The sequence below is a fragment of the Scyliorhinus torazame genome, chromosome 4 (genome assembly GCF_047496885.1).
Source record: "Scyliorhinus torazame isolate Kashiwa2021f chromosome 4, sScyTor2.1, whole genome shotgun sequence".
Classification (NCBI taxonomy): domain Eukaryota; kingdom Metazoa; phylum Chordata; class Chondrichthyes; order Carcharhiniformes; family Scyliorhinidae; genus Scyliorhinus; species Scyliorhinus torazame.
In genome coordinates this window covers 353,370,005-353,397,473 of record NC_092710.1, presented here as the reverse complement: position 1 = coordinate 353,397,473, position 27,469 = coordinate 353,370,005, and the positions used below count along the sequence as shown (strand labels likewise).

Sequence of the window (27,469 nt, the reverse complement as noted above, 5' to 3'; positions counted from 1 at the left end):
TCGCACAGTGATCCCAGGTTCCATTCCCAGCTTGGGTCACTGTCTGTGCGGAGTCTGCACGTTCTCCCTGTGTCTGTGTGGGTTTCCTCCGGGTGCTCCATTTTGTGGGAACTTGCTATGCACACATTAACGGTCAAGTTTCTGAAATTGCAATGGTGACTACAGCTTGAATTCATTTCATTGGCTGTTAAGCTAATCCAAACATCCTGAGATGTGGAGAGGCGCTACATATAAATGCAAGGTGTTCTTTCTAATTGGACGTTTGTCTGGTTTGAACAAGAGATCAGATTAATTCTGTATTTCAGTGAGATTCGGGGGGACTGGGTGGTGGGGGGAGCAGTGACTATAAAACAAAATGGCAGCTGTTCTCAGCAACATCATCTTTATTTTTCAATCTATAATTGAAATAATACACGGGATTCCAGAAACAGGATCTAACAATGGAAATTAAATCCAGTTTCTTCAATCGGTAGAAAGGAAATAATTTTCTCGTCTTCAGTGATTAATTAATCTTCAGTGATTAGATTTTATTGACCTTGTGAACGATGAGAAGCCAGTTTCCAGCATCCATTATCGGACAGCTCTGCACTTTCCAAGGTCCAAGGCACAGGTACCAGATTCCTAAACACACGAAAACAGTGATCTGGAATTCTCAGCTGCTCTTTTCCACAGTTTGGACAAACTGCTGGAGATTCTCAGCCAATAGTTCAGGTTCCTCAAAGGCTGCAAAGTGGCCTCCACGGGACATGTAGGAGAAGCTCACAATCTTCTTGTACTTCATCCTGGCCCAGACCAGTGGAACATGCATCAACTCATTGGGAAATGCAGCCAATCCGGCAGGAACATAGACTCCGACTCTGGATGGGAAACAGGTAAAGAGGGAAGAACGGGAAAAGGAGACGTGCAAACCATCAGAAGATTCCCAAAAGAAGAGCACAAGATCCTGGCCTCATCATAGCCTCAAGAACCAGGAGACGGGCTATTCTCCGGAAAGATTTCGAAGTGTGGAAGTGAATGGGAAGCATCGTGAGCTTCCTGGCACGCAGCGCTGCGAGGCAGACAGCGCAAAACAACGTTAATTGGTCCACTTAATGAGACCCCCACGGGCTTAACGCCGCAAATGAAGGTTCGCCAGCCGATTCACCTGGAACGCACTCGCCAGCCCCCTGCTAACAAGGTCCAGCAGCATTTAAACTGCTCTTGCACAGCCAAGCCCAGTCACCGAGCCAAAGGGGTGAGTTGACCCCAACCCACCCTTCAACTTTGCCTGCCTCCACCCCCCCCCCCCCCCCCACCCCCCCCCCCCCCCCCCCCCCCCCCCACCACCACGTGCGGCTAACAATGCCCTCTCTGTCTCCGCGGGAGAAGCTGTCCCACAATCGCCGGGAGAGGGCCCAGACTGGCGGAGGGCTGTCGGACATAAGAATCTTCATGCCATTTGAGGAACGGGCCCTGGAGATTGCGGGGGGAGGACAGAGCGGTCAGGCAGCTGGGATAAGGATAAACCACAACACAGGCCTACAGCAGGAAATGGTGGATTGAGTAGAGTGGGAGAGTGTCATTGGCTATACCTGTTGATTTGATTTTGAGCTGGCGCATTGACCTTGGCACACAGTTAGCATTCTGCAGAAATCACAACTCATCACTCACTTGGCATCAATCCGGTTCCAGAAACTGACCCGCAGGTTCTCTTTATACATGCGCATGGAGGAGGTAATCGAACCCGTCACCCAGTAGATCATCACATTGGTCAAGAGCTCATCCAGTGAGAATTTCCTGCGATTGGGGCAGACCGATAAAGATATAAGACCAGTATATATCGATGGATAAGCTTACTGAGGGCAGTATATATCGATGGATAAGCTTACTGAGGGCAGTATATATCGATGGATAAGCTTACTGAGGGCAGTATATATCGATGGATAAGCTTACTGAGGGCAGTATATATCGATGGATAAGCTTACTGAGGGCAGTATATATCGATGGGAAAGCTTACTGAGGGCAGTATATATCGATGGATAAGCTTACTGAGGGCAGTATATATCGATGGATAAGCTTACTGAGGGCAGTATATATCGATGGATAAGCTTACTGAGGGCAGTATATATCAATGGATAAGCTTACTGAGGGCAGTATATATCGATGGATAAGCTTACTGAGGACAGTATATATCGATGGATAAGCTTACTGAGGGCAGTATATATCGATGGGAAAGCTTACTGAGGGCAGTATATATCGATGGATAAGCTTACTGAGGGCAGTATATATCGATGGATAAGCTTACTGAGGACAGTATATATCGATGGATAAGCTTACTGAGGACAGTATATATCGATGGATAAGCTTACTGAGGGCAGTATATATCGATGGATAAGCTTACTGAGGGCAGTATATATCGATGGATAAGCTTACTGAGGGCAGTATATATCGATGGATAAGCTTACTGAGGGCAGTATATATCGATGGATAAGCTTACTGAGGACAGTATATATCGATGGATAAGCTTACTGAGGGCAGTATATATCGATGGATAAGCTTACTGAGGGCAGTATATATCGATGGGAAAGCTTACTGAGGGCAGTATATATCGATGGATAAGCTTACTGAGGGCAGTATATATCGATGGATAAGCTTACTGAGGGCAGTATATATCGATGGATAAGCTTACTGAGGACAGTATATATCGATGGATAAGCTTACTGAGGGCAGTATATATCGATGGGAAAGCTTACTGAGGACAGTATATATCGATGGATAAGCTTACTGAGGGCAGTATATATCGATGGGAAAGCTTACTGAGGGCAGTATATATCGATGGGAAAGCTTACTGAGGACAGTATATATCGATGGATAAGCTTACTGAGGGCAGTATATATCGATGGATTAGCTTACTGAGGGCAGTATATATCGATGGATAAGCTTACTGAGGACAGTATATATCGATGGATTAGCTTACTGAGGGCAGTATATATCGATGGATAAGCTTACTGAGGACAGTATATATCGATGGATAAGCTTACTGAGGACAGTATATATCGATGGATAAGCTTACTGAGGGCAGTATATATCGATGGGAAAGCTTACTGAGGACAGTATATATCGATGGATAAGCTTACTGAGGGCAGTATATATCGATGGGAAAGCTTACTGAGCAGTATATATCGATGGATAAGCTTACTGAGGGCAGTATATATCGATGGGAAAGCTTACTGAGGACAGTATATATCGATGGATAAGCTTACTGAGGGCAGTATATATCGATGGGAAAGCTTACTGAGGGCAGTATATATCGATGGAAAAGCTTACTGAGGACAGTATATATCGATGGATAAGCTTACTGAGGACAGTATATATCGATGGATAAGCTTACTGAGGACAGTATATATCGATGGATTAGCTTACTGAGGGCAGTATATATCGATGGATAAGCTTACTGAGGACAGTATATATCGATGGATAAGCTTACTGAGGACAGTATATATCGATGGATAAGCTTACTGAGGGCAGTATATATCGATGGGAAAGCTTACTGAGGACAGTATATATCGATGGATAAGCTTACTGAGGGCAGTATATATCGATGGATAAGCTTACTGAGGGCAGTATATATCGATGGATAAGCTTACTGAGGGCAGTATATATCGATGGGAAAGCTTACTGAGAGCAGTATATATCGATGGGTAAGCTTACTGAGGGCAGTATATATCGATGGGAAAGCTCACTGAGGACAGTATATATCGATGGGAAAGCTTACTGAGGACAGTATATATCGATGGATAAGCTTACTGAGGACAGTATATATCGATGGGTAAGCTTACTGAGGGCAGTATATATCGATGGGAAAGCTTACTGAGGACAGTATATATCGATGGATAAGCTTACTGAGGACAGTATATATCGATGGGAAAGCTTACTGAGGACAGTATATATCGATGGATAAGCTTACTGAGGACAGTATATATCGATGGGAAAGCTTACTGAGAGCAGTATATATCGATGGGTAAGCTTACTGAGGGCAGTATATATCGATGGGAAAGCTTACTGAGGACAGTATATATCGATGGGAAAGCTTACTGAGGACAGTATATATCGATGGGTAAGCTTACTGAGGACAGTATATATCGATGGGTAAGCTTACTGAGGGCAGTATATATCGATGGGTAAGCTTACTGAGGACAGTATATATCGATGGGAAAGCTTACTGAGGGCAGTATATATCGATGGAAAAGCTTACTGAGGGCAGTATATATCGATGGATAAGCTTACTGAGGACAGTATGTATCGATGGATAAGCTTACTGAGGACAGTATATATCGATGGAAAAGCTTACTGAGGGCAGTATGTATCGATGGATAAGCTTACTGAGGACAGTATATATCGATGGATAAGCTTACTGAGGACAGTATATATCGATGGATAAGCTTACTGAGGGCAGTATATATCGATGGATAAGCTTACTGAGGGCAGTATATATCGATGGATAAGCTTACTGAGGACAGTATATATCGATGGGAAAGCTTACTGAGGGCAGTATATATCGATGGATTAGCTTACTGAGGACAGTATATATCGATGGATAAGCTTACTGAGGGCAGTATATATCGATGGATAAGCTTACTGAGGGCAGTATATATCGATGGATAAGCTTACTGAGGGCAGTATATATCGATGGATAAGCTTACTGAGGGCAGTATGTATCGATGGATAAGCTTACTGAGGACAGTATGTATCGATGGATAAGCTTACTGAGGGCAGTATATATCGATGGATAAGCTTACTGAGGACAGTATATATCGATGGATAAGCTTACTGAGGGCAGTATATATCGATGGGAAAGCTTACTGAGGGCAGTATATATCGATGGGAAAGCTTACTGAGCAGTATATATCGATGGATAAGCTTACTGAGGGCAGTATATATCGATGGATAAGCTTACTGAGGGCAGTATATATCGATGGATAAGCTTACTGAGGACAGTATATATCGATGGATAAGCTTACTGAGGGCAGTATATATCGATGGATAAGCTTACTGAGGACAGTATATATCGATGGATAAGCTTACTGAGGGCAGTATGTATTGATGGGAAAGCTTACTGAGGGCAGTATATATCGATGGATAAGCTTACTGAGCAGTATATATCAATGGATAAGCTTACTGAGGGCAGTATATGTCGATGGATAAGCTTACTGAGGACAGTATATATCGATGGGAAAGCTTACTGAGGGCAGTATATATCGATGGGAAAGCTTACTGAGGGCAGTATATATCGATGGATAAGCTTACTGAGGGCAGTATATATCGATGGGAAAGCTTACTGAGGACAGTATATATCGATGGGAAAGCTTACTGAGGGCAGTATATATCGATGGGAAAGCTTACTGAGGGCAGTATGTATCGATGGGAAAGCTTACTGAGGGCAGTATATATCGATGGGAAAGCTTACTGAGGGCAGTATATATCGATGGATAAGCTTACTGAGGACAGTATATATCGATGGGAAAGCTTACTGAGGACAGTATATATCGATGGGAAAGCTTACTGAGGGCAGTATATATCGATGGATAAGCTTACTGAGGGCAGTATATATCGATGGGAAAGCTTACTGAGGGCAGTATATATCGATGGATAAGCTTACTGAGGGCAGTATATATCGATGGATAAGCTTACTGAGGGCAGTATATATCGATGGATAAGCTTACTGAGGACAGTATATATCGATGGATAAGCTTACTGAGGACAGTATATATCGATGGATAAGCTTACTGAGGACAGTATATATCGATGGATAAGCTTACTGAGGGCAGTATATATCGATGGATAAGCTTACTGAGGACAGTATATATCGATGGATAAGCTTACTGAGGACAGTATATATCGATGGATAAGCTTACTGAGGGCAGTATATATCGATGGGAAAGCTTACTGAGGGCAGTATATATCGATGGATAAGCTTACTGAGGGCAGTATATATCGATGGATAAGCTTACTGAGGGCAGTATATATCGATGGATAAGCTTACTGAGGGCAGTATATATCGATGGATAAGCTTACTGAGGACAGTATATATCGATGGGTAAGCTTACTGAGGGCAGTATATATCGATGGGAAAGCTTACTGAGGGCAGTATATATCGATGGATAAGCTTACTGAGGGCAGTATATATCGATGGATAAGCTTACTGAGGACAGTATATATCGATGGATAAGCTTACTGAGGACAGTATATATCGATGGATAAGCTTACTGAGGGCAGTATATATCGATGGGTAAGCTCACTGAGGGCAGTATATATCGATGGATAAGCTTACTGAGGGCAGTATATATCGATGGGAAAGCTTACTGAGGGCAGTATATATCGATGGATTAGCTTACTGAGGACAGTATATATCGATGGATAAGCTTACTGAGGGCAGTATATATCGATGGGTAAGCTCACTGAGGGCAGTATATATCGATGGATAAGCTTACTGAGGGCAGTATATATCGATGGGAAAGCTTACTGAGGACAGTATATATCGATGGATAAGCTTACTGAGGACAGTATATATCGATGGATAAGCTTACTGAGAGCAGTATATATCGATGGATAAGCTTACTGAGGGCAGTATATATCGATGGGAAAGCTTACTGAGGGCAGTATATATCGATGGATAAGCTTACTGAGGGCAGTATATATCGATGGGAAAGCTTACTGAGGGCAGTATATATCGATGGATAAGCTTACTGAGGACAGTATATATCGATGGATAAGCTTACTGAGGACAGTATATATCGATGGATAAGCTTACTGAGGACAGTATATATCGATGGAAAAGCTTACTGAGGGCAGTATATATCGATGGATAAGCTTACTGAGGGCAGTATATATCGATGGATAAGCTTACTGAGGGCAGTATATATCGATGGATAAGCTTACTGAGGGCAGTATATATCGATGGATAAGCTTACTGAGGGCAGTATATATCGATGGAAAAGCTTACTGAGGGCAGTATATATCGATGGATAAGCTTACTGAGGGCAGTATATATCGATGGATAAGCTTACTGAGGGCAGTATATATCGATGGATAAGCTTACTGAGGGCAGTATATATCGATGGATAAGCTTACTGAGGGCAGTATATATCGATGGGAAAGCTTACGGAGGACAGTATATATCGATGGGTAAGCTTACTGAGGGCAGTATATATCGATGGATAAGCTTACTGAGGGCAGTATATATCGATGGGAAAGCTTACTGAGGGCAGTATATATCGATGGGAAAGCTTACTGAGGACAGTATATATCGATGGGAAAGCTTACTGAGGACAGTATATATCGATGGGAAAGCTTACTGAGGACAGTATATATCGATGGGAAAGCTTACTGAGGGCAGTATATATCGATGGATAAGCTTACTGAGGACAGTATATATCGATGGATAAGCTTACTGAGGGCAGTATATATCGATGGATAAGCTTACTGAGGACAGTATATATCGATGGATAAGCTTACTGAGGACAGTATATATCGATGGATAAGCTTACTGAGGGCAGTATATATCGATGGATAAGCTTACTGAGGGCAGTATATATCGATGGATAAGCTTACTGAGGGCAGTATATATCAATGGATAAGCTTACTGAGGGCAGTATATATCGATGGATAAGCTTACTGAGGGCAGTATATATCAATGGATAAGCTTACTGAGGGCAGTATATATCGATGGGTAAGCTTACTGAGGACAGTATATATCGATGGATAAGCTTACTGAGGGCAGTATATATCGATGGGAAAGCTTACTGAGGACAGTATATATCGATGGGAAAGCTTACTGAGGGCAGTATATATCGATGGATAAGCTTACTGAGGACAGTATATATCGATGGATAAGCTTACTGAGGGCAGTATATATCGATGGATAAGCTTACTGAGGACAGTATATATCGATGGGAAAGCTTACTGAGGACAGCATATATCGATGGATAAGCTTACTGAGGGCAGTATATATCGATGGATAAGCTTACTGAGGACAGTATATATCGATGGATAAGCTTACTGAGGGCAGTATATATCGATGGATAAGCTTACTGAGGGCAGTATATATCGATGGGAAAGCTTACTGAGGACAGTATATATCGATGGGTAAGCTTACTGAGGACAGTATATATCGATGGGAAAGCTTACTGAGGACAGTATATATCGATGGATAAGCTTACTGAGGGCAGTATATATCGATGGATAAGCTTACTGAGGGCAGTATATATCGATGGATAAGCTTACTGAGGGCAGTATATATCAATGGATAAGCTTACTGAGGGCAGTATATATCGATGGATTAGCTTACTGAGGACAGCATATATCGATGGATAAGCTTACTGAGGACAGTATATATCGATGGATAAGCTTACTGAGGACAGTATGTATCGATGGATAAGCTTACTGAGGGCAGTATATATCGATGGATAAGCTTACTGAGGACAGTATGTATCGATGGATAAGCTTACTGAGGGCAGTATATATTGATGGGTAAGCTTACTGAGGGCAGTATATATCGATGGATAAGCTTACTGAGGGCAGTATGTATCGATGGATAAGCTTACTGAGGGCAGTATATATCGATGGGAAAGCTTACTGAGGGCAGTATATATCGATGGATAAGCTTACTGAGGGCAGTATATATCGATGGATAAGCTTACTGAGGACAGTATATATCGATGGGTAAGCTTACTGAGGGCAGTATATATCGATGGATAAGCTTACTGAGGACAGTATATATCGATGGATAAGCTTACTGAGGACAGTATATATCGATGGATAAGCTTACTGAGGACAGTATATATCGATGGGTAAGCTTACTGAGGGCAGTATATATCGATGGGTAAGCTTACTGAGGACAGTATATATCGATGGATAAGCTTACTGAGGGCAGTATATATCGATGGATAAGCTTACTGAGCAGTATATATCGATGGATAAGCTTACTGAGGGCAGTATATATCGATGGGAAAGCTTACTGAGGGCAGTATATATCGATGGATAAGCTTACTGAGGGCAGTATATATCGATGGATAAGCTTACTGAGGACAGTATATATCGATGGGTAAGCTTACTGAGGGCAGTATATATCGATGGATAAGCTTACTGAGGACAGTATATATCGATGGATAAGCTTACTGAGGACAGTATATATCGATGGATAAGCTTACTGAGGACAGTATATATCGATGGGTAAGCTTACTGAGGGCAGTATATATCGATGGATAAGCTTACTGAGGACAGTATATATCGATGGATAAGCTTACTGAGGGCAGTATATATCGATGGATAAGCTTACTGAGGACAGTATATATCGATGGGAAAGCTTACTGAGGACAGCATATATCGATGGATAAGCTTACTGAGGGCAGTATATATCGATGGATAAGCTTACTGAGGGCAGTATATATCGATGGATAAGCTTACTGAGGACAGTATATATCGATGGATAAGCTTACTGAGGACAGTATATATCAATGGATAAGCTTACTGAGGGCAGTATATATCGATGGATAAGCTTACTGAGGGCAGTATATATCGATGGATAAGCTTACTGAGGACAGTATATATCAATGGATAAGCTTACTGAGGGCAGTATATATCGATGGATAAGCTTACTGAGGGCAGTATATATCGATGGATAAGCTTACTGAGGACAGTATATATCGATGGATAAGCTTACTGAGGACAGTATATATCAATGGATAAGCTTACTGAGGACAGTATATATCGATGGGAAAGCTTACTGAGGGCAGTATATATCGATGGGTAAGCTTACTGAGGGCAGTATATATCGATGGATAAGCTTACTGAGGACAGTATATATCGATGGGAAAGCTTACTGAGGACAGTATATATCGATGGGAAAGCTTACTGAGGGCAGTATATATCGATGGGAAAGCTTACTGAGGACAGTATATATCGATGGATAAGCTTACTGAGGGCAGTATATATCGATGGGAAAGCTTACTGAGGGCAGTATATATCGATGGATAAGCTTACTGAGGGCAGTATATATCGATGGATAAGCTTACTGAGGACAGTATATATCGATGGGAAAGCTTACTGAGGACAGTATATATCGATGGATAAGCTTACTGAGGGCAGTATATATCGATGGATAAGCTTACTGAGGACAGTATATATCGATGGGAAAGCTTACTGAGGGCAGTATATATCGATGGATAAGCTTACTGAGGGCAGTATATATCGATGGATAAGCTTACTGAGGACAGTATATATCGATGGGAAAGCTTACTGAGGGCAGTATATATCGATGGATAAGCTTACTGAGGACAGTATATATCGATGGGAAAGCTTACTGAGGACAGTATATATCGATGGATAAGCTTACTGAGGGCAGTATGTATCGATGGATAAGCTTACTGAGGGCAGTATATATCGATGGATAAGCTTACTGAGGGCAGTATATATCGATGGGAAAGCTTACTGAGGACAGTATATATCGATGGATAAGCTTACTGAGGACAGTATATATCGATGGATAAGCTTACTGAGGACAGTATGTATCGATGGATAAGCTTACTGAGGACAGTATATATCGATGGGAAAGCTTACTGAGGGCAGTATATATCGATGGATTAGCTTACTGAGGGCAGTATATATCGATGGGTAAGCTTACTGAGGACAGTATATATCGATGGGAAAGCTTACTGAGGACAGTATATATCGATGGATAAGCTTACTGAGGACAGTATATATCGATGGGAAAGCTTACTGAGGGCAGTATATATCGATGGGAAAGCTTACTGAGGGCAGTATATATCGATGGATAAGCTTACTGAGGGCAGTATATATCGATGGGAAAGCTTACTGAGGACAGTATATATCGATGGGAAAGCTTACTGAGGACAGTATATATCGATGGATAAGCTTACTGAGGGCAGTACATATCGATGGATAAGCTTACTGAGGGCAGTATATATCGATGGATAAGCTTACTGAGGGCAGTACATATCGATGGATAAGCTTACTGAGGGCAGTATATATCGATGGGAAAGCTTACTGAGGACAGTATATATCGATGGGAAAGCTTACTGAGGGCAGTATATATCGATGGATAAGCTTACTGAGGGCAGTATATATCGATGGATAAGCTTACTGAGGGCAGTATATATCGATGGGAAAGCTTACTGAGGGCAGTATATATCGATGGATAAGCTTACTGAGGGCAGTATATATCGATGGGAAAGCTTACTGAGGGCAGTATGTATCGATGGATAAGCTTACTGAGGGCAGTATATATCGATGGATAAGCTTACTGAGGACAGTATATATCGATGGGAAAGCTTACTGAGGGCAGTATATATCGATGGGAAAGCTTACTGAGGGCAGTATATATCGATGGATAAGCTTACTGAGGACAGTATATATCGATGGGAAAGCTTACTGAGGGCAGTATATATCGATGGGAAAGCTTACTGAGGGCAGTATATATCGATGGATAAGCTTACTGAGGGCAGTATATATCGATGGGAAAGCTTACTGAGGACAGTATATATCGATGGGAAAGCTTACTGAGGACAGTATATATCGATGGGAAAGCTTACTGAGGGCAGTATATATCGATGGATAAGCTTACTGAGGGCAGTATGTATCGATGGATAAGCTTACTGAGAGCAGTATATATCGATGGATAAGCTTACTGAGGGCAGTATATATCGATGGATAAGCTTACTGAGGGCAGTATATATCGATGGGAAAGCTTACTGAGGACAGTATATATCGATGGGAAAGCTTACTGAGGGCAGTATATATCGATGGATAAGCTTACTGAGGGCAGTATGTATCGATGGATAAGCTTACTGAGGGCAGTATATATCGATGGATAAGCTTACTGAGGGCAGTATATATCGATGGGAAAGCTTACTGAGGACAGTATATATCGATGGGAAAGCTTACTGAGGGCAGTATATATCGATGGATAAGCTTACTGAGGGCAGTATGTATCGATGGATAAGCTTACTGAGAGCAGTATATATCGATGGATAAGCTTACTGAGGGCAGTATATATCGATGGGAAAGCTTACTGAGGACAGTATATATCGATGGGAAAGCTTACTGAGGGCAGTATATATCGATGGATAAGCTTACTGAGGGCAGTATGTATCGATGGATAAGCTTACTGAGGGCAGTATATATCGATGGATAAGCTTACTGAGGGCAGTATATATCGATGGGAAAGCTTACTGAGGACAGTATATATCGATGGATAAGCTTACTGAGGGTAGTATATATCGATGGATAAGCTTACTGAGGGCAGTATATATCGATGGATAAGCTTACTGAGGGCAGTATATATCGATGGATAAGCTTACTGAGGGCAGTATATATCGATGGGAAAGCTTACTGAGGACAGTATATATCGATGGGAAAGCTTACTGAGGGCAGTATATATCGATGGATAAGCTTACTGAGGGCAGTATATATCGATGGATAAGCTTACTGAGGGCAGTATATATCGATGGATAAGCTTACTGAGGGCAGTATATATCGATGGGAAAGCTTACTGAGGGCAGTATATATCGATGGATAAGCTTACTGAGGGCAGTATATATCGATGGGAAAGCTTACTGAGGGCAGTATATATCGATGGGAAAGCTTACTGAGGACAGTATATATCGATGGGAAAGCTTACTGAGGGCAGTATATATCGATGGATAAGCTTACTGAGGGCAGTATATATCGATGGATAAGCTTACTGAGGGCAGTATATATCGATGGGAAAGCTTACTGAGGACAGTATATATCGATGGGAAAGCTTACTGAGGGCAGTATATATCGATGGATAAGCTTACTGAGGGCAGTATATATCGATGGATAAGCTTACTGAGGGCAGTATATATCGATGGATAAGCTTACTGAGGGCAGTATATATCGATGGATAAGCTTACTGAGGGCAGTATATATCGATGGGAAAGCTTACTGAGGGCAGTATATATCGATGGATAAGCTTACTGAGGGCAGTATATATCGATGGGAAAGCTTACTGAGGGCAGTATATATCGATGGGAAAGCTTACTGAGGGCAGTATATATCGATGGATAAGCTTACTGAGGACAGTATATATCGATGGATAAGCTTACTGAGGACAGTATATATCGATGGATAAGCTTACTGAGGGCAGTATATATCGATGGATAAGCTTACTGAGGACAGTATATATCGATGGATAAGCTTACTGAGGGCAGTATATATCGATGGGAAAGCTTACTGAGGACAGTATATATCGATGGATAAGCTTACTGAGGGTAGTATATATCGATGGATAAGCTTACTGAGGGCAGTATATATCGATGGATAAGCTGACTGAGGGCAGTATATATCGATGGATAAGCTTACTGAGGACAGTATATATCGATGGATTAGCTTACTGAGGACAGTATATATCGATGGATTAGCTTACTGAGGGCAGTATATATCGATGGATAAGCTTACTGAGGACAGTATATATCGATGGATAAGCTTACTGAGGACAGTATATATCGATGGATAAGCTTACTGAGGGCAGTATATATCGATGGATAAGCTTACTGAGGACAGTATATATCGATGGATAAGCTTACTGAGGGCAGTATATATCGATGGATAAGCTTACTGAGGACAGTATATATCGATGGGAAAGCTTACTGAGGACAGTATATATCGATGGATAAGCTTACTGAGGACAGTATATATCGATGGATAAGCTTACTGAGGGCAGTATATATCGATGGGAAAGCTTACTGAGGGCAGTATATATCGATGGATAAGCTTACTGAGGGCAGTATATATCGATGGATAAGCTTACTGAGGGCAGTATATATCGATGGATAAGCTTACTGAGGACAGTATATATCGATGGAAAGCTTACTGAGGGCAGTATATATCGATGGATAAGCTTACTGAGGACAGTATATATCGATGGATAAGCTTACTGAGGGCAGTATATATCGATGGATAAGCTTACTGAGGGCAGTATATATCGATGGGAAAGCTTACTGAGGGCAGTATATATCGATGGATAAGCTTACTGAGGGCAGTATATATCGATGGATAAGCTTACTGAGGACAGTATGTATCGATGGATAAGCTTACTGAGGGCAGTATATATCGATGGATAAGCTTACTGAGGGCAGTATATATCGATGGATAAGCTTACTGAGGGCAGTATATATCGATGGATAAGCTTACTGAGGGCAGTATATATCGATGGATAAGCTTACTGAGCAGTATATATCGATGGGAAAGCTTACTGAGGACAGTATATATCGATGGATAAGCTTACTGAGGACAGTATATATCGATGGGAAAGCTTACTGAGGACAGTATATATCGATGGATAAGCTTACTGAGGGCAGTATATATCGATGGATAAGCTTACTGAGGGCAGTATATATCGATGGGAAAGCTTACTGAGGGCAGTATATATCGATGGGAAAGCTTACTGAGGACAGTATATATCGATGGGAAAGCTTACTGAGGACAGTATATATCGATGGATAAGCTTACTGAGGCAGTATATATCGATGGATAAGCTTACTGAGGGCAGTATATATCGATGGATAAGCTTACTGAGGGCAGTATATATCGATGGATAAGCTTACTGAGGGCAGTATATATCGATGGGTAAGCTTACTGAGGGCAGTATATATCGATGGATAAGCTTACTGAGGGCAGTATATATCGATGGGAAAGCTTACTGAGGGCAGTATATATCGATGGATAAGCTTACTGAGGGCAGTATATATCGATGGGAAAGCTTACTGAGGACAGTATATATCGATGGGTAAGCTTACTGAGGACAGTATATATCGATGGGAAAGCTTACTGAGGGCAGTATATATCGATGGATAAGCTTACTGAGGGCAGTATATATCGATGGATAAGCTTACTGAGGGCAGTATATATCGATGGATAAGCTTACTGAGGGCAGTATATATCGATGGGAAAGCTTACTGAGGACAGTATATATCGATGGATAAGCTTACTGAGGGCAGTATATATCGATGGATAAGCTTACTGAGGGCAGTATATATCGATGGATAAGCTTACTGAGGGCAGTATATATCGATGGATAAGCTTACTGAGGGCAGTATATATCGATGGATAAGCTTACTGAGGGCAGTATATATCGATGGGAAAGCTTACTGAGGGCAGTATATATCGATGGATAAGCTTACTGAGGACAGTATATATCGATGGATAAGCTTACTGAGGGCAGTATATATCGATGGATAAGCTTACTGAGGACAGTATGTATCGATGGATAAGCTTACTGAGGGCAGTATATATCGATGGGAAAGCTTACTGAGGGCAGTATATATCGATGGGAAAGCTTACTGAGGGCAGTATATATCGATGGGAAAGCTTACTGAGGGCAGTATATATCGATGGATAAGCTTACTGAGGGCAGTATATATCGATGGATAAGCTTACTGAGGGCAGTATATATCGATGGATAAGCTTACTGAGGGCAGTATATATCGATGGATAAGCTTACTGAGGACAGTATATATCGATGGGAAAGCTTACTGAGGGCAGTATATATCGATGGATAAGCTTACTGAGGGCAGTATATATCGATGGATAAGCTTACTGAGGACAGTATATATCGATGGGAAAGCTTACTGAGGGCAGTATATATCGATGGATAAGCTTACTGAGGACAGTATATATCGATGGATAAGCTTACTGAGGACAGTATATATCGATGGATAAGCTTACTGAGGGCAGTATATATCGATGGGAAAGCTTACTGAGGGCAGTATATATCGATGGGAAAGCTTACTGAGGGCAGTATATATCGATGGGAAAGCTTACTGAGGACAGTATATATCGATGGATAAGCTTACTGAGGACAGTATATATCGATGGATAAGCTTACTGAGGGCAGTATATATCGATGGGAAAGCTTACTGAGGGCAGTATATATCGATGGGAAAGCTTACTGAGGGCAGTATATATCGATGGGAAAGCTTACTGAGGACAGTATATATCGATGGATAAGCTTACTGAGGACAGTATATATCGATGGATAAGCTTACTGAGGGCAGTATATATCGATGGGAAAGCTTACTGAGGGCAGTATATATCGATGGGAAAGCTTACTGAGGGCAGTATATATCGATGGATAAGCTTACTGAGGGCAGTATGTATCGATGGATAAGCTTACTGAGGGCAGTATATATCGATGGATAAGCTTACTGAGGACAGTATATATCGATGGGAAAGCTTACTGAGGGCAGTATATATCGATGGATAAGCTGACTGAGGACAGTATATATCGATGGGAAAGCTTACTGAGGGCAGTATATATCGATGGATAAGCTTACTGAGGGCAGTATGTATCGATGGATAAGCTTACTGAGGACAGTATATATCGATGGGAAAGCTTACTGAGGGCAGTATATATCGATGGATAAGCTTACTGAGGGCAGTATATATCGATGGGAAAGCTTACTGAGAGCAGTATATATCGATGGATAAGCTTACTGAGGGCAGTATATATCGATGGGAAAGCTTACTGAGGGCAGTATATATCGATGGATAAGCTTACTGAGGGCAGTATATATCGATGGATAAGCTTACTGAGGGCAGTATATATCGATGGGAAAGCTTACTGAGGGCAGTATATATCGATGGATAAGCTTACTGAGGGCAGTATATATCGATGGGAAAGCTTACTGAGGGCAGTATATATCGATGGATAAGCTTACTGAGGACAGTATATATCGATGGATAAGCTTACTGAGGGCAGTATGTATCGATGGATAAGCTTACTGAGGACAGTATATATCGATGGATAAGCTTACTGAGGGCAGTATATATCGATGGATAAGCTTACTGAGGGCAGTATATATCGATGGATAAGCTTACTGAGGACAGTATATATCGATGGGAAAGCTTACTGAGGACAGTATATATCGATGGATAAGCTTACTGAGGGCAGTATATATCGATGGATAAGCTTACTGAGGGCAGTATATATCGATGGGAAAGCTTACTGAGGACAGTATATATCGATGGATAAGCTTACTGAGGACAGTATATATCGATGGGAAAGCTTACTGAGGGCAGTATATATCGATGGATAAGCTTACTGAGGGCAGTATATATCGATGGATAAGCTTACTGAGGGCAGTATATATCGATGGGAAAGCTTACTGAGAGCAGTATATATCGATGGGAAAGCTTACTGAGGACAGTATATATCGATGGGAAAGCTTACTGAGGGCAGTATATATCGATGGATAAGCTTACTGAGGGCAGTATATATCGATGGATAAGCTTACTGAGGGCAGTATATATCGATGGGAAAGCTTACTGAGGGCAGTATATATCGATGGGAAAGCTTACTGAGGGCAGTATATATCGATGGATAAGCTTACTGAGGGCAGTATATATCGATGGATAAGCTTACTGAGGGCAGTATATATCGATGGGAAAGCTTACTGAGGGCAGTATATATCGATGGATAAGCTTACTGAGGGCAGTATATATCGATGGGAAAGCTTACTGAGGGCAGTATATATCGATGGATAAGCTTACTGAGGACAGTATATATCGATGGGAAAGCTTACTGAGGGCAGTATATATCGATGGATAAGCTTACTGAGGGCAGTATATATCGATGGATAAGCTTACTGAGGGCAGTATATATCGATGGGAAAGCTTACTGAGGGCAGTATATATCGATGGGAAAGCTTACTGAGGACAGTATATATCGATGGGAAAGCTTACTGAGGGCAGTATATATCGATGGATAAGCTTACTGAGGACAGTATATATCGATGGATAAGCTTACTGAGGACAGTATATATCGATGGGAAAGCTTACTGAGGGCAGTATATATCGATGGGAAAACTTACTGAGGGCAGTATATATCGATGGGAAAGCTTACTGAGGACAGTATATATCGATGGATAAGCTTACTGAGGGCAGTATATATCGATGGATAAGCTTACTGAGGGCAGTATATATCGATGGGAAAGCTTACTGAGGACAGTATATATCGATGGATAAGCTTACTGAGGACAGTATATATCGATGGGAAAGCTTACTGAGGACAGTATATATCGATGGATAAGCTTACTGAGGGCAGTATATATCGATGGATAAGCTTACTGAGGGCAGTATATATCGATGGGAAAGCTTACTGAGAGCAGTATATATCGATGGGAAAGCTTACTGAGGACAGTATATATCGATGGGAAAGCTTACTGAGGGCAGTATATATCGATGGATAAGCTTACTGAGGGCAGTATATATCGATGGGAAAGCTTACTGAGGACAGTATATATCGATGGATAAGCTTACTGAGGGCAGTATATATCGATGGGAAAGCTTACTGAGGACAGTATATATCGATGGATAAGCTTACTGAGGGCAGTATATATCGATGGATAAGCTTACTGAGGACAGTATATATCGATGGGAAAGCTTACTGAGGGCAGTATATATCGATGGGAAAGCTTACTGAGGACAGTATATATCGATGGATAAGCTTACTGAGGGCAGTATATATCGATGGATAAGCTTACTGAGGGCAGTATATATCGATGGATAAGCTTACTGAGGACAGTATATATCGATGGGAAAGCTTACTGAGGGCAGTATATATCGATGGGAAAGCTTACTGAGGGCAGTATATATCGATGGATAAGCTTACTGAGGGCAGTATATATCGATGGGAAAGCTTACTGAGGGCAGTATATATCGATGGGAAAGCTTACTGAGGGCAGTATATATCGATGGGAAAGCTTACTGAGGACAGTATATATCGATGGGAAAGCTTACTGAGGGCAGTATATATCGATGGATAAGCTTACTGAGGACAGTATATATTGATGGATAAGCTTACTGAGGGCAGTATATATCGATGGGAAAGCTTACTGAGGACAGTATATATCGATGGATAAGCTTACTGAGGACAGTATATATCGATGGATAAGCTTACTGAGGGCAGTATATATCGATGGGAAAGCTTACTGAGGGCAGTATATATCGATGGATAAGCTTACTGAGGGCAGTATATATCGATGGATAAGCTTACTGAGGGCAGTATATATCGATGGATAAGCTTACTGAGGACAGTATATATCGATGGATAAGCTTACTGAGGGCAGTATATATCGATGGATAAGCTTACTGAGGGGTCACATGACTTTCTGATCCTCTTGTATCTTTCCAGCATTTAATGTTTTCAATTCTCCAACCAGCCACTTCATCCTCTCTCTACTGTTACACTGAGGTTCAAAAAGGTGGAGTGATTCTCCTTGGGGCAAAGTGGAGAAGGGGGGCATTTGATAAGAGTATACAAGATTATTCCAGCTTTACATAAAATAGCCAAAGAACAGCTGTTCTGATTGGCTGATGGCACAAGGACTTGGGGACACAGATTTCAGATTTTGGGTAAGAGATTCAGGGGTCTGTGAGGAAGCTCCTTTTTACACAGTGCGTGACGAAGACCTGGAGCCTGCTGCCTACAAGGCTGGTGAGAGTGGAGACAAAAGGAAATTGGGTGGTTAATTGAGAGAAATAGACTTGTAGGACTACAATGCTAGAGTTGTAAATGGGACTGATTAGATTACTCTGCAGAGAGCCTCTATGGACTTGATTGGCTGAATGGCTTTTGTGTTAGGGACCTTGGACAGAGGAGGTGAAGGGACAGATGTTCTCAATGTCCTACGGATGTGGGAAGGGAATGAGGTGTTGGGGTGATAAAGGAGCGGGCCAGGGTGTCACAGAAGGTACAGTGCCTTCAGAATGCATGGCCCCTTCGCCAGGTCTATACCTACCCTTTACCTCCTCTCTGCTCACTGTCCGAGGCTGCTCTCTGCTCACTGTCCGAGGCTGCTCTCTGCTCACTGTCCGAGGCTGCTCTCTGCTCACTGTCCGAGGCTGCTCTCTGCTCACTGTCCGAGGCTGCTCTCTGCTCACTGTCCGAGGCTGCTCTCTGCTCACTGTCCGAGGCTGCTCTCTGCTCACTGTCCGAGGCTGCTCTCTGCTCACTGTCCGAGGCTGCTCTCTGCTCACTGTCCGAGGCTGCTCTCTGCTCACTGTCCGAGGCTGCTCTCTGCTCACTGTCCGAGGCTGCTCTCTGCTCACTGTCCGAGGCTGCTCTCTGCTCACTGTCCGAGGCTGCTCGCTGCTCACTGTCCGAGGCTGCTCGCTGCTCACTATCCAAGGCTGGTCTCTGCTCACTGTCCGAGGCTGCTCTCTGCTCACTATTCGAGGCCGCTCTCTGCTCACTGTCCGAGGCTGCTCTCTGCTCACTGTCCGAGGCTGCTCTCTGCTCACTGTCCGAGGCTGCTCTCTGCTCACTGTCCGAGGCTGCTCTCTGCTCACTGTCCGAGGCTGCTCTCTGCTCACTGTCCGAGGCTGCTCTCTGCTCACTGTCCGAGGCTGCTCTCTGCTCACTGTCCGAGGCTGCTCTCTGCTCACTGTCCGAGGCTGCTCTCTGCTCACTGTCCGAGGCTGCTCTCTGCTCACTGTCCGAGGCTGCTCTCTGCTCACTGTCCGAGGCTGCTCTCTGCTCACTGTCCGAGGCTGCTCTCTGCTCACTGTCCGAGGCTGCTCTCTGCTCACTGTCCGAGGCTGCTCTCTGCTCACTATCCCAGGCTGCTCTCTGCTCACTGTCCGAGGCTGCTCTCTGCTCACTGTCCGAGGCTGCTCTCTGCTCACTGTCCGAGGCTGCTCTCTGCTCACAGTCCGAGGCTGGTCTCTGCTCACTGTCCGAGGCTGCTCTCTGCTCACTGTCCGAGGCTGCTCTCTGCTCACTATCCAAGGCTGCTCTCTGCTCACTACCCAAGGCTGGTCTCTGCTCACTATCGAAGGCTGGTCTCTGCTCACTATCCAAGGCGTGTCTCGGCTCACTATCCAAGGCGTGTCTCTGCTCACGATCCAAGGCTGGTCTCTGCTCACTATCCAAGGCGTGTCTCGGCTCACTATCCAAGGCGTGTCTCTGCTCACTATCCAAGGCTGGTCTCTGCTCACTATCCAAGGTGGGTCTCTGCTTACTATCCAAGCCTGGTCTCTGCTCACTATCCAAGGCTGGTCTCTGCTCACTATCCTGGTCTCTGCGCACTATCCAAGGCTGGTCTCTGCTCACTATCCAAGGCCTGTCTCGGCTCACTGTCCGAGGCTGCTCTCTGCTCACTGTCCGAGTCTGCTCTCTGCTCACTGTCCGAGGCTGCTCTCTGCTCACTACCCAAGGCTGGTTTCTGCTCACTATCCAAGGCTGCTCTCTGCTCACTACCCGAGGCTGGTCTCCTACACTATCCTGGTCTCTGCTCACTATCCAAGGTGTGTCTCGGCTCACTATCCAAGGTGTGTCTCTGCTCACTATCCAAGACTGGTCTCTGCTCACTATCCAAGGCTGGTCTCTGCTCACTATCCAAGGCTGGTCTCCTACACTATCCTGGTCTCTGCTCACGATCCAAGGCGTGTCTCGGCTCACGATCCAAGGTGTGTCTCTGCTCACTATCCAAGACTGGTCTCTGCTCACTATCCAAGGCTGGTCTCTGCTCACTATCCAAGGCTGGTCTCCTACACTATCCTGTTCTCTGCTCACTATCCAAGGTGTGTCTCTGCTCACTATCCAAGGCTGGTCTCTGTTCACTATCCAAGGCTGGTCTCTGCTCACTATCCTAGGCTAGTATCTGCTCGCTATCCAAGGCGTGTCTCTGCTCACTATCCAAGGCGTGTCTCTGCTCACTATCCAAGGCGTGTCTCTGCTCACTATCCAAGGCGTGTCTCTGCTCACTATCCAAGGCGTGTCTCTGCTCACTATCCAAGGCGTGTCTCTGCTCACTATCCAAGGCGTGTCTCTGCTCACTATACAAGGCGTGTCTCTGCTCACTATCCAAGGCGTGTCTCTGCTCACTATCCAAGGCGTGCCTCTGCTCACTATCCAAGGCGTGTCTCTGCTCACTATCCAAGGTGTGCCTCTGCTCAGTATCCAAGGCGTGTCTCTGCTCACTATCCAAGGCTGGTCTCTGCTCACTATACAAGGCGTGTCTCGGCTCACTATACAAGTCTGGTCTCGGCTCACTATCCAAGGCTGGTCTCTGCTCACTATCCAAGGCCTGTCTCGGCTCACTATCCAAGACTGGTCTCTGCTCACTATCCAAGGCGTGTCTCTGCTCACTATCCAAGGCGTGTCTCTGCTCACTATCCAAGGCGTGTCTCTGCTCACTATCCAAGGCGTGTCTCTGCTCACTATCCAAGGCGTGTCTTTGCTCACTATCCAAGGCGTGTCTCTGCTCACTATCCAAGGCGTGTCTCTGCTCACTATCCAAGGCGTGTCTCTGCTCACTATCCAAGGTGTGTCTCTGCTCACTATCCAAGGCGTGTCTCTGCTCACTATCCAAGGCGTGTCTCTGCTCACTATCCAAGGCGTGTCTCTGCTCACTACCCAAGGCGTGTCTCGGCTCACTATACAAGTCTGGTCTCGGCTCACTATCCAAGGCTGGTCTCTGCTCACTATCCAAGGCCTGTCTCGGCTCACTATCCAAGACTGGTCTCTGCTCACTATCCAAGGCGTGTCTCTGCTCACTATCCAACGCTGGTCTCTGTCACACTGGGGACTTCTCCATATTGGAACGATCACAGACTGAGTGACCACTTTGTAGAAGACGTCTGCTCACTTCACAAGCATGACTTCTACCTTGCCGTCACTTGACATTTAATTTCACCCTCTTGCTCTCGTGGTCACATTTCTGTCCTTGACCTGCTCAGTGTCCCGGAGAGGCCCGATGGAGCAGAGGAACACCACCTCATCTTCCAACGAGGCACTTCAAAGCTTTCTAGACTCGAGCCTGAGTTCAACAACTTCACACATTTTGATTATTTATTTCCCCGAAGCACACTTCGTATCTTGCTTTCAGACAGAGCTGACCTTCATTCTACTATTAACTACGGTTTATATATTTTAAAATACTTTTCACTGTACCTCAGTAAGCATGACAATAAATCTATAACTACTCTGGACTAATGCTCTGTTTCTTTACTATTACCCTTTCTACGTCCTTCGATATTTAATCATTGCCGTTTCTTTTTTGTTTTAAGTTTGTGTCTTTTTAATTTAGAGTGCCCAATTCATTTTTTCCAATTAAGGGGCAATTTAGCGTGACCAATCCACCTCCCCTGCACACCCTTGGGTTGTGGGGGCGAAACCCACGCAAACACGAGGAGAATGTGCAAACTCCACACGGACAGTGACCCAGAGCCGGGATCGAACCTGGTACCTCGGCGCCGTGAGGCAGCAGTGCCCCACCGTGTTGCCCAATCATTGCCGTTTCTAACCTATGGCATAATTTTCCTTCTGTTCCAGCTGAGCCTCCCACAACAGCATAAAACTCACAACATTTAGATGAGTACAAAATGCCGTAGCATACAAGGCCAGGGGCCTAGTGCTGGAAAATGGGATGAGAATAGATAGGTGCTTGTGAGCGTTGCGGGGGTGGTGGGGGGGGGGGGGGGGGGGGGGGCTGGCGCTAATCACGTTCATATCTTTTGGTCCTGTCCAAAGCTAGAGGATTACTGGAAGGAGGTTTTTAGGGTAATTTCTAAAGTGGTGCACGTGAAATTGGACCCGGGCCTCCGGGAGGCCATATTCGGGGTGTTGGACCAGCCAGGGTTGGATACGGGTGCGGAGGCAGATGTTGTAGCCTTCGCCTCGTTGATTGCCCGAAGGCGGATCCTGATAGGTTGGAGGGCAGCCTCTCCACCCTGTGCCCTGGCGCGGCGGGGGGGGGGGAACCTGTTGGAATTCTTCACTCTCGAGAAGGTTAAGTTTGAACTGAGGGGAAGGATAGAAGGGTTCTACAATTCATGGGCATTATTCATTATGCACTTTCAAGAACTGGATAACATCGAACATTAGTGGGGGTGGGTGGGTGGGAGGGTTGGAGGGGAGGGGGCTGAGTGGGTTAATGGCGACTAAGGGTGATCCCTAATTCCTTTTTGTCATTTGCGGGCTAATGTTTGGGGTTTGGTGGGAGGATGGGATCGTTGTTATTGATATGGGGATTGACATATTTGTTACTGATTATTTAGCACATTGGGCTAAATCTCTGGCTTTGAAAGCAGACCAAGGCAGGCCAGCAGCACGGTTCAATTCCCGTACCAGCCTCCCCGAACAGGCGCCGGAATGTGGCGACTAGGGGCTTTTCACAGTAACTTCATTTGAAGCCTACTTGTGGCAATAAGCGATTTTCATTTTCATTTCATTATTGTTGGTGGGTGTAAATTTGGGAGAAAATGTGAAAAAGGAGGAGAATAAAAATATTTTTTTTAAATGGAGAGGTGCTTGATGGCCGGGGCTGACACGACGGGCCAAAGTGCCTCTTTCTGTGCTGGAAGAGAGTCTGTGACTTTATGACTCATCACATTTCCATCTCTCTTCAGTTCTGATGAAAAGTCATATTGGACTAATGTTACAACACCCTGGGCTAGTGCACGGTCAATCCCAGCCCCACAGGCCCCGCAGTCACAGCACAAGTGAATTAACCAATAATTCAGATACAGTTTCTGAGATTTTTGGCCCTTGATTGCTCCAATGACTGACTTACAGGCACCAGATTTGTAAGTGAAACATAACAACATTTTATAACAAAAATAGAGATAAGACTTGCAATACTTACCATAGAATAACAACCAGCTAATCGACTACTCCCCCCCCTTTCCCCGTCCCACCCTCTGCCCAAACACACACAAGACAGGCACTCAGAGGAAGGGATAGTGGTTAAATGATAGGGATTCTAAGAGAAAAAAGTGAGATGAGTATCCTTGCTTCTAATATTGAAGTCGTTGTAGCCTGTTATCGTCCCAGGGCGTGGAGTGTTTGAAATCACCAATTGGATTGCTAACGAGGATCGTCTGGCAGTAGCATTCAGTCGGAACTCCCAAGCTGTAGGCTTTTCTCCAGGGAGTCACTTTCACTTTTATTAACCTGGGCCTTCACACAAAGAACAGCCTCAGGCCTGTGAAATTCCTATTTGTTTCCAACACCACCAGAAGTACCAACAGCTTGTCTGAGATAAGAAGAGTTCTCCACACAAAGGTTTTAAAGGGTTTTTAAACAACTGACCTGGCCTGCAGCTGGTGGCTTGTCTGGATCCCTTTAAGGTTTTCTTGTCTCCCCTCAAACTCCGTTCTCAGCCTGGATATACTCTTACTTGGTTTCCAGCCTGACCAGAATGCCCTCCAGCTTTACTGAGGAGAAAACAGAGTCTCCAAACAGGGAGAGTGGAACAAAACTAAAATCCAGGTGAAGCCTTTCTGCCCTTGGCAGAACATTCCGGAACGGTCAGCATCGATCAGCATAGACTATTAGCGAAGAGCCCAACAAAGAAAACAGCTCATTGGCCGACAGCCAAGCCCAACAATGTGAGTCATTGACGATGTCAGACTAAACAGCACATCCTGCTGGATTCCATTTCTAAATTAAAGGTGAAGTCCATCTTAAAGACATTGCTCCCATTAAGTGTCTGTAATTACTATTCACGGCAGTTCACTGAACCACTCGGGAGCACCAGTCTTCTGTCTGTTGGGTTATACTTTTGATTGTCACTGATTGTCTTTAGTCCAAATATACAGAATGTCTCATCACCACCTCCCCAAGACCCTCCAGAGAGAGAACTGAGGATACATAAATCTCCCACCTTGTGAGTCCTCCATCGTCCAGGTCCCGGAAATCCTTGCATGTCCAGGTTGAATACTTCTCCAGGATATAAGCTGCTAAACCCACGGGGGAGTCATTCAGCGCACAGCCTGGAAAACAGAACGTGTGTCTCACTCCAGTGCTCAGTGATCCGCAATATAAAACCTTGAACTCCTCGATCGGGTTCCAGTTTCCAGACTCTCACACACCCACCCAGAGTGTCACTCCTGGGGCCTTCTCACACTCACACACCTACCCAGAGTGTCACTCCCGGGTCCTCCTCACACTCACACACCTACCCAGAGTGTCACTCCTGGGGCCTCCTCACACTCACACACCTACCCAGAGTGTCACTCCCGGGACCTCCTCACACTCACACACCTACCCAGAGTGTCACACCCGGGACCTCCTCACACTCACACACCTACCCAGAGTGTCACTCCCGGGGCCTCCTCACTCTCACACACCTACCCAGAGTGTCACTCCCGGGGCCTCCTGACACTCACACACCTACCCAGAGTGTCACTCCTGGGGCCTTCTCACACTCACACACCTACCCAGAGTGTCACTCCTGGGGCCTTCTCACACTCACACACCTACCCAGAGTGTCACTCCCGGGTCCTCCTCACACTCACACACCTACCCAGAGTGTCACTCCTGGGGCCTCCTCACACTCACACACCTACCCAGAGTGTCACTCCCGGGACCTCCTCACACTCACACACCTACCCAGAGTGTCACACCCGGGACCTCCTCACACTCACACACCTACCCAGAGTGTCACTCCCGGGGCCTCCTCACTCTCACACACCTACCCAGAGTGTCACTCCCGGGGCCTCCTGACACTCACACACCTACCCAGAGTGTCACTCCCGGGACCTCCTCACACTCACACACCTACCCAGAGTGTCACACCCGGGCCTTTTTCACACTCACACACCTACCCAGAGTGTCACTCCCGGGACCTCCTCACACTCACACACCTACCCAGAGTGTCACACCCGGGTCTTTTTCACACTCACACACCTACCCAGAGTGTCACTCCCGGGGCCTTCTCACACTCACACACCTACCCAGAGTGTCACACCCGGGTCTTCCTCACACTCACACACCTACCCAGAGTGTCACTCGCGGGTCCTCCTCACACTCACACACCTACCCAGAGTGTCACACCTGGGGCCTCCTCATTCTCACACACCTACCCAGAGTGTCACTCCCGGGTGTTTCTCACACTCACACACCTACCCAGAGTGTCACTCCCGGGGCCTCCTCACACTCACACACCTACCCAGAGTGTCACACCCGGGTCTTTCTCACTCTCACACACCTACCCAGAGTGTCACTCCCGGGTCTTTCTCACACTCACACACCTACCCAGAGTATCACTCCCAGGTCTTCCTCACTCTCACACACCTACCTAGAGTGTCACACCCGGGTCTTTCTCACTCTCACACACCTACCCAGAGTGTCACACCCGGGTCCTCCTCACACTCACACACCTACCCAGAGTGTCACTCCAGGGGCCTCCTCACTCTCACACACCTACCCAGAGTGTCACTCCCGGGTCCTCCTCACACTCACACACCTACCCAGAGTGTCACTCCCAGGTCTTTCTCACACTCACACACCTATCCAGAGTGTCACACCCGGGGCCTCCTCACACTCACACACGTACCCAGAGTGTCACTCCCGGGGCCTCCTCACACTCACACACCTACCCAGAGTGTCACTCCCGGGTCTTTCTCACACTCACACACCTACCCAGAGTGTCACTCCCGGGGTCTC

At 44.9% G+C, this 27,469-nt stretch overlaps 1 protein-coding gene across 1 annotated transcript in view; it reads right to left on the bottom strand.

Annotated features, from left to right (window-relative positions):
- Window positions 1-365: 365 nt before the first annotated feature.
- Window positions 366-27,469, bottom strand: part of LOC140411206 (epoxide hydrolase 1-like) — a 158,026-nt gene continuing 130,922 nt past the window's right edge. The window contains exons 7-9 of the mRNA XM_072500308.1: window positions 25,686-25,794; window positions 1,651-1,776; window positions 366-857 (exon numbers count right to left, since the gene is read on the bottom strand). Coding sequence (XP_072356409.1) covers window positions 653-857; window positions 1,651-1,776; window positions 25,686-25,794 — 440 coding nt within the window. The 3' untranslated portion in view covers window positions 366-652. The remainder of the gene's footprint in view (window positions 858-1,650; window positions 1,777-25,685; window positions 25,795-27,469) is intronic.